This window comes from Musa acuminata, chromosome BXJ2-8, assembly GCF_036884655.1.
Source record: "Musa acuminata AAA Group cultivar baxijiao chromosome BXJ2-8, Cavendish_Baxijiao_AAA, whole genome shotgun sequence".
Taxonomy (NCBI): Eukaryota; Viridiplantae; Streptophyta; class Magnoliopsida; order Zingiberales; family Musaceae; genus Musa; species Musa acuminata.
The window spans coordinates 3,886,394-3,902,328 of NC_088345.1; the positions used below are offsets into that span (position 1 = coordinate 3,886,394).

Consider the following 15,935-nt stretch of genomic DNA (forward strand, 5'->3'; position numbering starts at 1 on the left):
TTTCTTTCTCCACCTCCACTATTATTCCCCTTCTTCGCTCGACCACCGTGCCGATGATGCCTGGAGATCAAGTACTCTTCTCTCTGTGTCTCCTAGGATCTCATTGCAGCTGGCTGATACACTGATCTAGATGTGCGCGCACTCCTCGATTCAAGAGATCGAGTTCAACAAGAGCATGCGTGATGTTTGTTTGTGAGAGATACAGTGGATCATATAAGGTTGTCACAACTTTTTGTGTCTATGGGGAGGGACACTGTCATCCTCAAAACAGGACCAATTTTGCCGAAGCTTCCTTTTAGAGAATCTCCAAATAGTTTATGTCGATTCCTATTAACTTCCAACTGGCTTAACTAAATCATATCATTCACTTTTGACTCTTTTAGCTTCAAAGACAAAACAGAGAATTATTTATTTGGATCAAGCCCAATTAGACCATCTAATCGAATAGGCCCGGCCCATTAATAATATATCCTTTTTTTACTTGAATTGATCGCATTCGGACAAACTAGTATACCATATTAATAAAGAACAAGAACAAAAGATAGTACCTTTTAACACAATCTACCGCATTGATGAGATGTATTATACCAAATAACAATAAGTTCCAACTTACCTACTACTACTATAATATTTTCTGATCTATGTCCCAACAACACTTTTAATTTTAGATCGATGTAGGGATATGAGCTGTTGATTTTATATACTTTCTTCTTTGAAGGAGACTCCAACATGTCCTAATGAAGCATATGCCCTTTCCTTTCCTTTCCTTTCCTTTCCTTTCCTTTGAAAAGGAAATACTAAACCACCATGCGAAACTCCGAAAGAGTTTTCTGGCGCACCCACTCAGTCACGTGGCTTTCTCTTCATCGTACGCTAATCCCCACGCCCCCCTCCCCCCCCCCCCGCCCCCTCGTGATGCGGGCCGACGCCGTCCCCACCACCCAAGAAGAGGCAGCACCGGCTCATGGGCTCCCCCATCCCCACCCTGACGCCGACCTGCCTCCTCCGTCCACCGCCCACGTGATCCCTGTCGTCGTCCCCTTCCAGAGCCCACCCCCCGCCGTCCCCCCCCCCCCCCCCCCTCACGACCCCTCCTGCGTTCATGCCCTCCCGCAGCCATCCTCGACCTAATTCGGGGTGGAATCCGGTGGTTGTCGGCCCGCCGCGGGAAGAGGGCAAAGGAGCGAGGCCGAGTCGCTGCTGCTCGGGAGTGCGCCGTCTGCATCCCCAGGTGACGACGTGTCACCTTCCTCACCGTTGGCCTACCCTGCCGGAACTTTTTCACGTACGCTGATCCCCTCCCACCATTTCATATAATAACTAATATCTTAATGGGATTAGTTTAACGGATTTCGAGTGTGTGGATTAGGGGGAGGGCTATCTGATTCACTAGAAGACTGAGCTGTAGGATCGTCGAACCAGTGGCAAGGGAAGGTCCACGTCGTCACCTTCTCACCCCCTCTTACTTTAATCTATATTCCTCATCGTGATCGAGAGAGGACCCCACGCCTCGCGCTGCTCTTCGACGGCCACGTCGTCACCATACCCTCGTTTCCCCTCCCCTCACTGTCCCGTACCAAACAGCAGCGTAATTTAATAATAATAATAATTATATATATTATATATTATTAAACATAAAAAAGAAATGAAATTAAAAAGAACAGAAATAAAATTCTCGATAATACATTCGAAAGAAGGAAAAAAACGTTACACCGCCACGCGGAATGCATATATATATATAAGGAAGAGTGGAATAATTGGGGGCAAAAAGATAGGTCGTGCTGTTTTGGTGTTGGCGATTGTCGAGCTTTCACCTCCGAAGCGTACGACGACGAGAGGGACGGAGAGGGTCGGGGTTGGAGGTAACGTTTGAGCGCCGCGCCCTTATCCGATCCTTTTATTGTTACCGCGATCCTCGAGTTCTCACCTCTCGTCTCCGCTTCTTGAAGGATTAGGGTCGTATTCTTGGATTCGGCGATCTGGATTCTCCGCTAACCTTTTTTTTTTTTTTTTTTTTGTTTTGAAGTATGTTTGACCGGTACGGAATTCGGTGCTCTGCCGGTGGTGTTGCCGCCCTTTTTGTGGTCTGTGTCATCCAACCCTCGGCTACTTTCCATTTCTTGTAATATTAGGGTTGTGTTGTCTGGGTTCGGCGATCTGTTTTATCCCCCGACCCTTTGCGCGGCGTGCAAGTGGTGTGTTGTCTTGATCATCGAATCGTTAGCTCCTTCCCGGTTTCTCGAAAGATTATGGTTGTTTTTATCCTGCGTTCGGCGATCTGTTTTTTCCAATGGTTTTGGGCGGTATGGAATCGGTGTTCTGCAGGAGGATTTGCTTTTTTTTGTTTTTGTTTGTGGCATGTTTCGGTGGCTGTTTTGGTGAATTTTTCGGTGGACGAGGTGTGCATGGGCGATTCGGGTTCTCCTATTATCTGGTTGGTTTATCCTGTTTCTTTCTTCGTACGTTTGCTTGCTTGCTGATGCTGCCGGCTGGCTTCGTTACGAAGCCTTATATTGAATCCGATGCTTCCACTTGGTGTGATCCAAGATCTTTCTTCTTGAACTCGATTTTAGGTGGTTTGTTGTTTCCGACCGAAGAGATTGTTTTCCTTTTTCTATTGTTTTCTAATATGTTATCGAATTATTTTACACTCTCGATCAACAATCTAGGAAAATAAGTTCCATGACATGCGTAATTTGCTTTTATTGCGCTGGAGGAAAGTTTGAAAATAAGTTCCATGACATGCGTGATAAAAAAAAGTTTTATTACTTTGTCATGGTTTTCTCTATAGTGGTGGATTTTGTTGGAAATCATGGTAGAAAGGATAATGCGTGTGTGATGCTTTCAGTTTCTTTCCTGGTTGTCAATTATTTGCTGTCTTAACTGGAGTAGCGTCGTGATGTGATTCTTCACTGTTCCTATGGGTTTCGAGAGCCAAATGTACCGTCAAAACCCTTTCTATGCCTTTTTTTAAAGTTATTTTGGGCATATTAATCGTTTTTACTCTACCTGAAATCTGATGCTGGGCTTTGTGTAGAAATGATATTGGCTCCTACATTGGATCTTTTTTATGCTATTCCGACCCCATTTCCTCCACAGGTTTTACCTGCAGATGCTGAAGAACTCTATTTCAGTACATGGAGGGGAATGAAACCACTGACACAGAGATCTCAAAAGAAGCTGCTCTCTTAAAAACAGAGAATGATCGATCACCACGGGAACCAGTCACCGGCAGTGCAGTGGAGACATACAGTCTGTTAGCTTCCCAGGACAGTGATTGGCCGGAACACTTATCTTTGCTGCGATCACCTGAGGTGGTTATTGAATCTGTTGCTGGAAGGAACTTCGATTACAATGTAGGTACACAGGCAGGTTCTCAACCACTTTGTGCAAGCCTTCACTCTTTGAACAACCCGGCAATATCCGTGGAAGAGCTGACTCTGAAAAACTACAAGAATCCTTACTTATCACTGGATGGTAGCTCAAGTTTATCTTTAGGTGGCAGCTCGAGTAGTGGAGAAAAACCTTTGGTCCAGACAAGTTCATGGCCGAATTTTACAAGGATTGCTGGCAGACCAAAGCAAACAGCACCAAAGGATTATCAATTATTGGGTCGCAAGGATGCTGGAGGCAGTGCACTGCCTCCATATGGGTCTCAGACATTGCTTCCACTCCTGCAATCGCAACCAAAGACATCCAGGGTAGATGAGCATGTAGCTGGAGTTGGCAACCACAGAGTCTCAAGTAATTTAAGTGCAAGATCTCCTCATGAGATCCGACCTAAGTCTCTGTCTTCTTCTGGGTTTCAACAATTTTTTATCAGAAGTTCCTCAAATGGTAAAGCTGTTGCATGTAAACATCAAAAAGGTCATGATGTATTGGACACTGCAATATCTGCTCTAACTATTGAAAAGTCTAATGTTGACAAAAGAATTTCTTCTAATTTGTCTCATGCGCTCGGTGAAAAGGCGGATAGGATGCACCTTTTAGGTGGTGGAGAACTGGTCTCCCATCACGGGGATATTACTTTGAGGGAGTGGCTTAAGCCTAAACGGCAAAGGATAAGTAAGGCTCAGAGGATGCATATATTTAAGCAGATTCTGGGTCTTGTTGATGCTTGTCACACGAAAGGGCTTGCTTTGCAGCATTTACGACCATCATATTTTCTTGTGCTACCCGTAGATCAGATTAAATACATTGGATCTTTTATCCCTCGAGAACAGGTTGAGCTAGCTCCGAATATTCACCATGAGCAGCATCCATTGAAAAAGAAGAGGCATAGGGAACCAGATGAAGCAGTTGATGAATTCTTGAAACTAAAGCATCAGAAGCTTGCTGACGATGGTAGTGTCACATATCTTTGCAAGATTGGCTGTATAGGAAATGATCAAGGTGAAGAAAATGAAGTTGATGCTTCCAAAGCAGGAAACTCCAGATGTGATTTTAGGAAACTTACAGAGGGTAAACCGTTCAAAGCTTATGGTACATCTCACCCCCCAAGTTCTGATGCCATTCGCCAACATCCTATGTGTGAATCAGTACTGTTGGAGGAGGGGTGGTATGTTAGTCCTGAGGAGTTGAATGGTCAAGTTGCCTCTTGCTCGACAAATATCTATAGTCTTGGGGTTCTATTTTTTGAGGTGAGGAGAACACTAAAATGAAATATCTTGTCCGTTTAGTTAGCATGCGTTAGTTACTTGATAGCTTATGTTATGCAATTATACCTACCAACTTTAGCTGAAGAAAAGTTGTTCACAGTTTCTTCCTGGAGATACATGTAAGCTTTTATCCTGTAAAGCCATGGGCAATAAGCAGGAAGGGAAATCACTTGTATTGGAATGAGAATGTAGTCATTGCTTTCTTCAAAGACTGCATTAATTGAGACAATTAAATAATGAAAAAAGACACTGAGGTCGAAATGGGTGGGTCTTGAGTAGTCTGGTATGATGTTCATCTTCATGGACACAAAAGCAGCAAGAATTAAATAATATGTTTAGTGTAAGCATGTAGGGGTACATGAAAGAGTGAGTTAACCCTTTAATAACTTGGACCTTCAGAGGGAATAGGTCCACTAAGAGAGTTTGCTTCTCAGAGTCAGAACCTGATTTAGTTTTCGGTGCTAGAGTTAGCCAAATCGCTGCACCAATGCAATTTCCAAGCTGTTGCAAAATGTGCACTGTGCAGGTTGTTAGAAGCAAAATCGACAGGGAACTGTGTTATATTAAAGGATGCAAAACTTATTTTGGTAGATAATCTGGACTAATAAAACCAGAGCAGCTGTATGCTCTAGAAACATGCGACAGCGTGCTTGAGAGGCTATCAAGGGAAGGATTTCCATGTAGGAAATATGACACAGTACAATTATGTGTTTTATCTATCAGCAATTCTTTGATGTATAACCAGACATTTGACTTAGGTTGTGTTTGATAAAACCTGTTTTTGTTTTGAAGTAGTAATTAAATTCCACTAGCTATTGTTTCCTCAACACTTAAAGGGCTGAGGCTTTTGATGGAAACTCGCATTAAAGATGGTATATTACTAGCATATTTTGAGGGACCTGTTTTCTTGTTCTATCCGTGTTTAGGCAGTCCAGTTAGGTTTTGAAGAATGTCACTTCGATGTTTTAATAAAAAGAGTAATGGGTGCGCCAAATAGAAATATGGCATCTTTTATGAAGAAATGAACTTCCTTTACCCATTTTGATGCTAACTCGTGCTCTCTCTCTTTTTCTTAACTTATCCAAACAGTTATCTTCTTTTCTACTTATCAACAATTATCCAAACACTTCTTTCGGTCAATTGTTTTATCAAAATTTTCTTATCCACTATATTCTTTTTACCTTCTTTTAGAGTGCAGAGATATGAGATTCCCTCTGCAAGCAAGGGAACCACTTGCCAGTTGGGTTCCTTATCGATGATATATTCATACAGATAAAAACATCTCTCTTCCTCTCTCTCTCACAGTCTCTTTTTTTAAATATATTTATCGATTACGATAAATCTTTGTGGCATGCAGATACATGCAAATTAGGATTAATGAATACCGGACCTCTTTGTATAGCAGATTATGTGGTTATGTTTTTTGATAATTGTTCCTTCTTTTCAGCTCTTTTGCTGTTCTGAAACATGGGAAGTACATTGTACTGCAATGTCAGATCTTCGGCATCGGATTCTTCCTCCAAGTTTTCTATCAGAAAGTCCTAAGGAATCTGGTTTCTGTCTTTGGTTGTTGCATCCAGAGCCTTATTCTCGGCCAAAGTCAAGGTATCTGTTGCCGACTCTATTGGTGGGCATGCTTCCAGATGCCACACATGTATTAATTATAGACATTCATGTGACATTCTGCTGATCGACTGTGAGAAGAATAGGCATCATTATATTCCTGGATGGTTCCTGTTTATGCTAATACACATGAAATAATGTATTCGCTAAAGATCAACTTGATGGCTACTAGAGAATCATTCATTGAGGACGAACAATACTGTTGGTTCAGAACTTATTGTGATTAAGCTAGCATATATAATGACCTTTGCCCTGGAATTTTATATTGATAGAGGTATGGGTTTTAGAACTTTAGATAGCATCTGTCCAATTGGTTGCATTATCCGAGTAGAGTCAGATGCTTTTACTTAATATGCAAATGTGTGTTCTTCACATGTCTGTATCATATAGGATATTTGCTGGCAGAAATTTTTGGATACAGATACGAAGATGGGTTAAGGTTATCTTCATGCTAGATTTTTCGGTTGATTTCAATGTTTTCATGTACATGAAATATCATTGATAAAATTAAGTTAGCTTCTTTATTGTAATAGTCACATCTGTATCTGCACATCTATATCTGCTTTGAGTCTAATTCAATCGGTTTTTATTGTACATCCAATTTGTATATTGTAGACTTAGACAAACATGGTTACAGAACCATCCAGTACATGTATTTGAATCGTATTTGAGATCATATATGCTAAGCTAAAGTGGATTTGCACATGGTTTTCTGGTATCCTGCTACATCTTTGTGTTCATATCTGATAATGAATATCAGCATACTGCCTTATGATGATTTGAGAGGAGAGAAGGTATTATGATCCAATGTTGAACCACAGCTCATTTCTTTAAATGATTAATCAAATATAGTTTTGAGTTAAAAATAGAGAGAGGATAACAATGGAGCCTAGGAAAGGAGGTTGACACACCAACAAGTATGGCATATCTAGAAAAACAACACCCCTTGTTAAATGTATTTATGAATATCGGAAGTTGAGATTGACTAGTGATCTAGTGCTTCGTGGTGCACATAAACACACATTGCACCACGGTTGGACACGACAAAAGAGAATACAAAGTTAAAAAAGCAGCACATTTCAGAAGTTTGAAAATACCGAGATTTTGACTACATCAAAGCAAGTTTCTTGCTGATGGAATCTTCTTAGGTTATCGAGCATTGTTGTTTCTCGTACAGATCAAATTTCTAAATTTCAAGGCACTAAAATGTGCCAGTGATCGCTAGGAATGGATCCATTTTTGTTAACAATTTTTAGTCATTTATTTTGTTGCCCTTTTAAACCATAGATTCAACAGTTTCGAGTTTTTCAGCGCAGGTGCATGATGGTGATCAGTATGAATTCCATGGGACAGTGAGACCTTGCCGTTCTATTTTTGCACAATATGTAGGTCGAATGGAATGCCATCTTTTTAAGCTGTAACCTCATGGTTCCTGTGCTTGAGCTTTGTCCTTTTCTGTTAGTTTGTGCTTGAACTGAGACTTCCAGCTGTTTCTTTCCCCATTTTGTTCCTTCTTGATTACCATCTTGAAATTATGGCAACTTAATTTTGGTGGCATCATCAAATTAACCTTCCACAAGGTTAAGGTTCCGATTATTTTGATCTACATATTTCATTTCTTAAACTAAGTAATGTTTTTTCTTGGACAGGGATATTATTCTGAGTGACCTAGTAAGTGAAGGTAGAAATTTGTCGGCAATAGATCATACATCTGCATCAACCGAAGAAGAAGATGCTGAAACTGACTTGTTGTTGCATTTTCTATTATCTTTGAAAGAGCATAAGGAGAAGCAAGCAGCAGATCTAGTAGCAGGCTTTGAATGCATAAGAATGGATTTCGAGGAGGTTAAAAGAAGGCACTTAGCAAGATCTGAGTTAGTTTTGAGTGGCAAAGTTCCGTCATCAAAGTTTGGCGATATCTCAGAGTTTCACTCTCTTGAGAAACCTGTGACACATGTGGAAACAATGACCAGATTATCCATGTCAAATTTACTTGATGAGAGATTAAATAAAAACATTAACCAACTTGAAAATGCATACTTCACCATGAGATCCAAAATTGAGATACCCAAAGACAATTCTGTAACTCGTTCCGACACTGATCTTCTTAAGATGCGAGATAGGAGTTTTCAAGTCCAGAATGCTGATGCTGAAATGGAAGTGGATCATCTTGGAATTTTTTTTGAAGGTTTATGCAAGTTCGCTCGTTATAGTAAGTTTGAAGTATGTGGTGGTCTTAAGAATGATGATATCCTTAACTGTGCAAATGTTATTTGCTCTTTGAGCTTTGATGGTGATGAAGACTACTTTGCTGCTGCTGGGGTATCAAAGAAAATAAAGATATTTGAGTTTAGCTCTCTTTTGAATGACACTGTTGATATTCATTACCCACTGATTGAAATGTCAAGTAGATCCAGGCTCAGTTGTGTATGTTGGAATAGCTATATAAAAAACTACCTGGCATCAACAGACTATGAAGGTGTTGTTCAGGTCTGTACTTCTGATGGTGTACAATTGTTTATTTCTTTTACTGTATTTTTTAATAGAATTTCAGAACTATATTAGTGAAATATCATGGTAGAGCACTTAGGTTTCTTCTCAGATGATCACTTTTATCATTCTGAATGGTTTAGAATTTTCTTATTATGTAACCTGATCCAAATTATAAGTGATGCATCTCAGATAAATGTTCTGCATACAAACTATTGCAGTATGCAAGTTAAATCTTACCCCAAGATGTGTTTCGCCTTGGAGTCTGTTGAGATTTTTGAACTTTGAGGTGTAATCCGGAAGGTAGCTTTTCTGTCATGTATGATTTTGTTCCTCAGTATGAACCTGATTATAATTGTTTAGTTGTGGTGTCAAACAAAACCCCTTGGTTGACTGTTGTCTTCCTGTCTGTCTTTTCTCTGATTATAGTAAATTGTACATGGCACAAATTACAAAAACAATGTTTTCTTGGTTCTTATGCCACCAAGTTGATCGTGTGTTTCGATGTGACCATCAACTCCTTGATTATTTGGGAACTTTTTAGAGGACCAAGTTGATTCATCTAATAATTAGGAATATAGGTCTGTTCTCTTTGATGTATATTAAGTCAATCTGGTCCCTAGAAGAACCATTATTAACTTCTTAAGTTCTTGGACTACAAAACAAGACGGACATGTATGATGTGTGTTAATATTCACTTCAGTTTCTTTGCTTTGTTGAGCACTGTAGCAATCATCCTGTATATTTGGAGATCTATTAGGTGTTCTCTTCCTTTGGCATGCTTCTTAGGTAATACTTTGATGGTATGGCAAAAGATTGCTCACTCTGTTTTTATATTAAAATTAGAATGAAAAGTTGGCTGATATATCTTATTTAATGTTTCATTGCCAACAAATGGAAAACCTAGCTTTACTTCACCTATCCAGAGTATATGAATCTGTTAAGTATCCTCGTAGATCTTCTATTTTATTTTATTTTATTTTTTGTTTCTCTATATGTTTCTAAACCTTATGATGTTGCTGGAGTTGTCCAGATTGGGCATCATCCCCAGCACAAATAATCATCTCAAATTTAGTGCTTCATTTGGAATAAGTATTCCAATTCACAATATAGCTAGTTGCAAGATGGCTAAAAGTCTCATGCTTCATGAGTGTGATATTGAAGCTTTTATGAGGAAATTTTATCCATGATGCTTTCTTTTTAGTCCGTCGGTATAATTTCCATCAGGCATCAATCTTGATGGATGGGACAAACTAATAAATTTAAGGATGCTATCTAATTTAGTATCGATAAATTGCTGACATCATACTTAGCCTCCTTTTACTTGCAGCCATGGACTACACAGCCTAAAGAACTGGTTTACCTGTCCCACTATAATTGGTGTCTTCATCTTATGAAAAATTTTGGTGACTGTTAGAGGTTGCTTGTAGACTTTCTCATAATAATAAATACTTAATTAATTTATCCACAATACAAAAGAAAAATGATAAGTTGGTTAACATCTAAAACTACTTTGATTTTGCAAAGCCACAATCCGTTGTCTTTTTCTCTTTAGAAAGAAATGGATTCCCCAGGAAAAATGTGTATTTCATGTATTATACCCCATTCATCTAATATCTTGTCATGTTTGCGTGCTCATGGAATCTTTGCTTTATGATTTTATTAATTTTAATCTTGAAACTTTAAAAGGGTTTCTGAGATTCCATTTTTCTACCTATTTAGTTCCTTGACCTGACTATTTGTCAACTGCTTGATATCAATTGATTGATGGCAGATCTCAAATATTGTCTCCTTATGAGGTTTATGAAACTTTATGGGCCATGTTTTGTTGCTTCCCTTATGAGGAAGAGGTGTTCAGATTAGGGCAAGAAAAGGACAAGATTCTTGAGAATTTAATTGTGTTCTCTACCTAGTTAGTTCTTTCACTTAACTAATTTGTCAACTGCTTGGTATCAATTGATTAATGTCAGACCTCAAAAATTGTTTTCATCTTATGAGGCTTATGAAACTTTATGGGCCTTGTTTCATCACTTCCCATATGAGGAAGAGGTGTTCAGACTACGGCAAGAAAGGGAGAAGACTGTTGAGAATTAAATTGATTTTCTTCTTTGCAATTAAGATCAATCATTCTGGCTATTGTATCTTATTGAGGCATAAATTTGTTTCCTTCAAAGGTCATCCCTACCCGTAATTTTGGATGAGTAATGATCATCAAACTTGCTCTTTTTTGGCTATGTTTCTTGGGTGATCATATAATTGAATTGCACAAATGACATGCAGTTATGGGATGCAAGCACTGGTCAAGGATTCACACAGTTCAGAGGACATCAAAAAAGGGCTTGGTCAGTCAATTTCTCTCAAGTGGATCCAGCTAAGCTGGCCAGTGGAAGTGATGACTTTTCTGTGAAGCTGTGGAGCACTAATGAGGTATAATTATTGATGAAATCTATCCCAAGATGTAGACTTAACTCATGGGGTTACCTTCTTTTTTTTCTAACATCATCTAGCATAACAAAAATAACTACTGAGGGATTTTTGAATTTTGCAGTCATATTTATTTGAACATCTAGTTGACCCCAAATAGTTAGGACTTACAGTTTTGTTATCGTTGTATTAATTTGAACATCTATGTCTGTAATTGGCAATGCCGGTTCAATCACGTCTTTTGTTAGTCAAATGCTGGATGGGCATCCATATAGAGCAGATTGTAAAAGTGAGACCATGAATTAGGATAACAAGTTGCTGCAGGACTAGTAAAACAAAAATAAGCTTGTGTCGAAGATCTTCATTTATAAAGGGTGCTTTTTTTAGACTTAATTGCATATCTATGAGTATATGTTGAATCATAGTTTTACCTTTAATGCAAATTTGATATATGTTCTGTTAAAAGCAGAAGAATTGCATTGATACCATCAGGAATACGGCCAATGTATGCTGTGTCCAGTTCTCTCCATACTCCTCCCATCTGTTGTCTTTTGGAACCGCCGATTACAGAATCCACTGTTATGATCTGAGAAATACTAGAATTCCTTGGTGTACTCTTGGTGGACATGGAAAGGCTGTCAGCTATGTGAAATTCTTGGATGCAGAAACTCTTGTATCTGCGTCAACTGACAACACCCTTAAGATTTGGGATCTTAAGAGAACAAGTGGAAGTGGTTCATCTTGCAATTCTTGCAGTCTGACCTTACAAGGTCATACAAATGAGAAGGTTTGCTGCTTGTTTGTTATTGCACCCAGTTTTGGATATATGTAGTAATAACTGCCTTTGTTACCACTGAGAAGTGCTTATGATTTCTGCAGAATTTTGTTGGTTTATCTGTTTACGATGGATACATAGCCTGTGGTTCTGAAACAAATGAAGTAAGTGCACTTACAATATGGCATTGCCTTTTTGCCCCACTGAGAAATGAATGACAGTCTTTTCTTGTAGATGGTCTTTTGTTTTTCATGCCATGTGGGTTATACTTTTCTCCTAAGATGCATCAGACTTCTTGTTCGGTATAGATGCTTCTGAATGATGAAGGCAGTTGTTGAAATTTCATGCTCAACTTTTTACTGATTATTGTTAGTGGTATTGGAAGAGTAGTAGCTCGTGATGAGATATCCTTTTAAATAATTGACTAGTATATAACTTTTGACTCTTTAATCATGATTGACATACTGTGTTCTGCAACCTTCCCATGGAAGTCTTTGCTTGAACATCCAGGTTAGAGATGTTTTTGATTGAATAAGGCAGTTGTTGAAATTCATGCTCAATGTTTTTTCTGATTATTGTTATTTGCCAGTAGTATTGAAATAGTTGTAGCTCTTAGATGTACTACTTCTTAGATGGTTGACAAATATATAACTTCTGACTCTTAAGTATGGTCGACTTAGCATGTGCTGCAAACTTCATGTGCGAAGTCTTCATTTAACATCCAAGTTTTTTGGTTCTTTTGAGATTTGCTTTTGGATTGTCAACATCAAATGTAGTGTACTACAAATATTCCGGATATGATTTCCCATTATTGTAAATCATAATTATTTTCTAAGTTTTGTTTTTCTAATATGCTCTGCAGGTATATGCTTACTATAGAACTTTTCCTATGCCAATGACCTGTCACAAATTTGGTTCCATTGACCCAATCACAGCACAAGAGACAAGTAATGATGGTGGACAGTTTGTGTCAAGCGTTTGCTGGAGAGGGAAGTCAAATATGGTTGTTGCTGCAAACTCCACTGGAAGCATTAAAGTGATGCAGCTGGTTTGAAAGCTGTTTCTTGCTTTACCAGATCCATTGACATTCTTACCAGATGAGGTCTTGGAGATGCAAAAGATTTGGTAATGTTCTTTGACAAAGTTTCTTTTAGATTGCTCCTATTCAGAAATGGTCTGCATCTCCGAATATGTATACATACTGCAATTTCTCTGGCTCCAAAATTAGGTTCATGGGTCTCTGCAAAGACCAGCATATGGTGTCGGGACATCTTGAGATTTGAAGCTACTTGCTCACAAGGTATTCTGCAGATCCTCGGCTTTCTTGAGTTCTTGCATTCTCTTTAATTGCTATGTTGATTATACGCTCATGGCCTGGATATCCAAATTGGACCAGATATAACTGAAACCAACACACTAACCTCATCTACTTGTATTCATTCCGAGCTGATAAATGATGACGGAGATGGTTTTACCGGTGAATCATAAGAATTGTCCTCCAGACTTCATTAACCAGTGTTTCATCGAGAGACAATATTTGGGCTGATTCAAGGTAAATAATGAAGCTGCAAACCAGTGGCGTTAGCAGATCAGAACAGTGATTGGATGTAAATAAATGAATTTGATGGAGACTTTCAGTTGGAATCATCAACCAATCAGTTATAGAATTTGATCTTCCCATTGTTGGTGGATGTGCATGACACAGTGCTTTTTCTGGCTGGTGGTGGAAGGCACCACATATTTGCGATTTTGATTCCCCAGTGTTGGCATTCTTTTGAGGTACTTGATTAAACTTTTTGGATAGTGTCGATTAGATTAGAAGGAAGTTTTATTGCATGCTTTTCTTTATCGAGGAAAGTTTGTGCATATCCTTTTGATGCCATTATTGTAAATGAAAATGATGCTTAGATGTACATGCGAAATTAAGTAAAGCTTTTAGCTACACATTATTTACTGCCTGCTTTCTTTCAGGATAGTTTGCTGGATGCTTTGATGCCATTATTGTAAATGAAAGTTCACTTCAGAAATTTTTATTTCAGATATGTTCCCTACAGGATTAGCGCACGGTAGCAGAAGGGAATAGAGCAGCAGCGACGCTAGGCATGGCACAGGCGCTGATGGCGGCCGTGAGAGCTCAGGTCAGACTGATGTCTCTCCTTCCGGACGTTGGTACATTATTATTATTGCTCATGTATTATATTATATATATACACACACGCACACAACAATATTGTTTGATGAGAAAAAGAAAGAAAAAATATTGGCCGAGATGAAAGAAAATAGATGGGATATGATTATAATTATTGGCTATACATACTATAATTCTGAGTTAAATGTGTCTCCACTTTGTCATAGTCTTTGAAAATTGATAACCACCAAATGGATGCGGGGAGCTAAAAAATATTGATTCATTTCACACAGTTAAAATGTCATACAGCTGCTTGCGTGCTTGCTTGCCGGCGATAGCTTCAGAAACCCACCTAGGCAACCACGATCATCAATCAGAAAAGAAAATATCGCATGATTCCTTTGGTGGCTATCGTTATTCTAGAGAGCAAAGCAAGTGTCCATCAAGAAAAAATAAAAATAATAATAATAATAATAATTTATTGTTAGATCTGATTTTTTTTTATTTTTTTATCTAATTACCTGTCCCATTGTAAGATATGATAATTTATCGTTTTTGCTACATCTATGTTCGTGTGCGATCACTACCTTCGTGAGTCACAACCACCGTTGTTTGCATCCATTGCACGAGGTGCTGCACCCACAATCGCTGCAGCAGGCATGATTGCCACCATCGTGCACAGCCACCACCTGCACGGTTGCCCCGCCCACGCGTGGTTGTGCAAGTGCATCGCTCGCAACCCCCATGATTGTTGCGACGTGATTATACACAACACATGTCAACCTAGTGACCCCATTGGCCTTCGACATCCGATGACGTTGTTGCGACTAGCAAATGTCGTCGCAACCATTATAGGCAATTGCGATGCTACTGCAGTCATCGCACGAAGTGACAATGCACAACCATCACGAGCAGTGGTGATGCTACAATCGTTACCGCACCCAATAATGCTTGCATTGGGTACACGACTAGGCTGGCGACCATCGGAGATTGTCACCCTCAATAATACTATTATCAACAACAAGCTGTCGATAATGACCTATTGATCAAGCACGAGTAATTTTACATTACCCGTAGATAGGTGATATTATAGATTGGATAGAAAATTATATCGATAATATAAATGAATCGTTCATACATATCATAAATAGAAATTGATCTGCGAGCGCACCATTGTCGAATCTAAAATTTGTAGTGAGATCGATATGCAAAAAGAACTAGACTCACATTTTGCACTCTTTCTATCCTTCACAAGATCACTATGAGTGATAGATTTAGAGATAAAAGGGAAGATGAAAGAAGATATGTAATCTCTCGTTAACTGGTTCACATGACTAAAAGGGAGATAAGAGAAGATATATAATTTTTTAATCATATCATGTATGCACATTATGTGTATAGTCTGTAAGAGGTTTTATTTATTTATAGACAACAGCAGAGAGCCTAAGATAAATAATTAGGAGAGTCCCTCCCATTAAGATCATCTCCTAAAAAACTTTCTATTGACTGATAATCATAATCAAAATCTAATTATATCCATAACATATCTTATATAATTAGATAGAACCACAATCTAACATACAACTCTAATTAAGTTAATTAAAATATTAAAATGATGCAGTACAATAAGCATTACCTTACACATGTCTAGTAGACAATAACACTAACAACAAAATCGTAAGTCCTCGTTATTTAGGATCATGAATCTTTTATCGTTATTTAGATCCGTAAAAAATCATATGCTTAGTTCTATTAAAGTCTTTTTAATCTTCCTCAACCTCTCCTTATACTATTAATATTAATTATTTCATATTTTTTTAGTATTCCATCTTGTGGT

The 15,935-nt window shown here is 38.6% G+C and overlaps 1 protein-coding gene across 9 annotated transcripts; it reads left to right on the forward strand.

Annotated features, from left to right (window-relative positions):
• Positions 1-1,763: 1,763 nt before the first annotated feature.
• On the forward strand, positions 1,764-14,304 carry LOC135582004 (protein SPA1-RELATED 4-like). 9 transcript variants are annotated; one of them, XM_065119958.1, is made up of 11 exons: positions 1,764-1,862; positions 3,100-4,640; positions 6,106-6,263; positions 7,931-8,771; positions 11,052-11,198; positions 11,665-11,982; positions 12,075-12,134; positions 12,833-13,095; positions 13,199-13,270; positions 13,367-13,749; positions 14,010-14,304. In XM_065119958.1, the coding sequence occupies exons 2-8, from the start codon at positions 3,138-3,140 to the stop codon at positions 13,022-13,024; spliced, it is 3,219 nt and encodes a 1,072-aa protein (XP_064976030.1). In that variant the 5' UTR covers positions 1,764-1,862; positions 3,100-3,137; the 3' UTR covers positions 13,025-13,095; positions 13,199-13,270; positions 13,367-13,749; positions 14,010-14,304. The 9 variants fall into 9 exon arrangements, with proteins under 9 accessions (XP_064976030.1, XP_064976029.1, XP_064976028.1 ...); XM_065119957.1 differs by having other exon boundaries at positions 12,833-13,270; XM_065119956.1 differs by having other exon boundaries at positions 13,199-13,749.
• The last annotated feature ends 1,631 nt before the right edge of the window (positions 14,305-15,935 follow it).

Coding starts and splice junctions, on each gene's coding strand:
- LOC135582004 (XM_065119951.1), top strand. CDS start 3,138: ATGGAGGGGAATGAAACCACTGACACAGAGATCTCAAAAGAAGCTGCT. Junction 8,772..11,051: donor ACTATGAAGGTGTTGTTCAG/GTCTGTACTTCT, acceptor AATGACATGCAG/TTATGGGATGCAAGCACTGG. Junction 11,199..11,664: donor AGCTGTGGAGCACTAATGAG/GTATAATTATTG, acceptor TGTTAAAAGCAG/AAGAATTGCATTGATACCAT.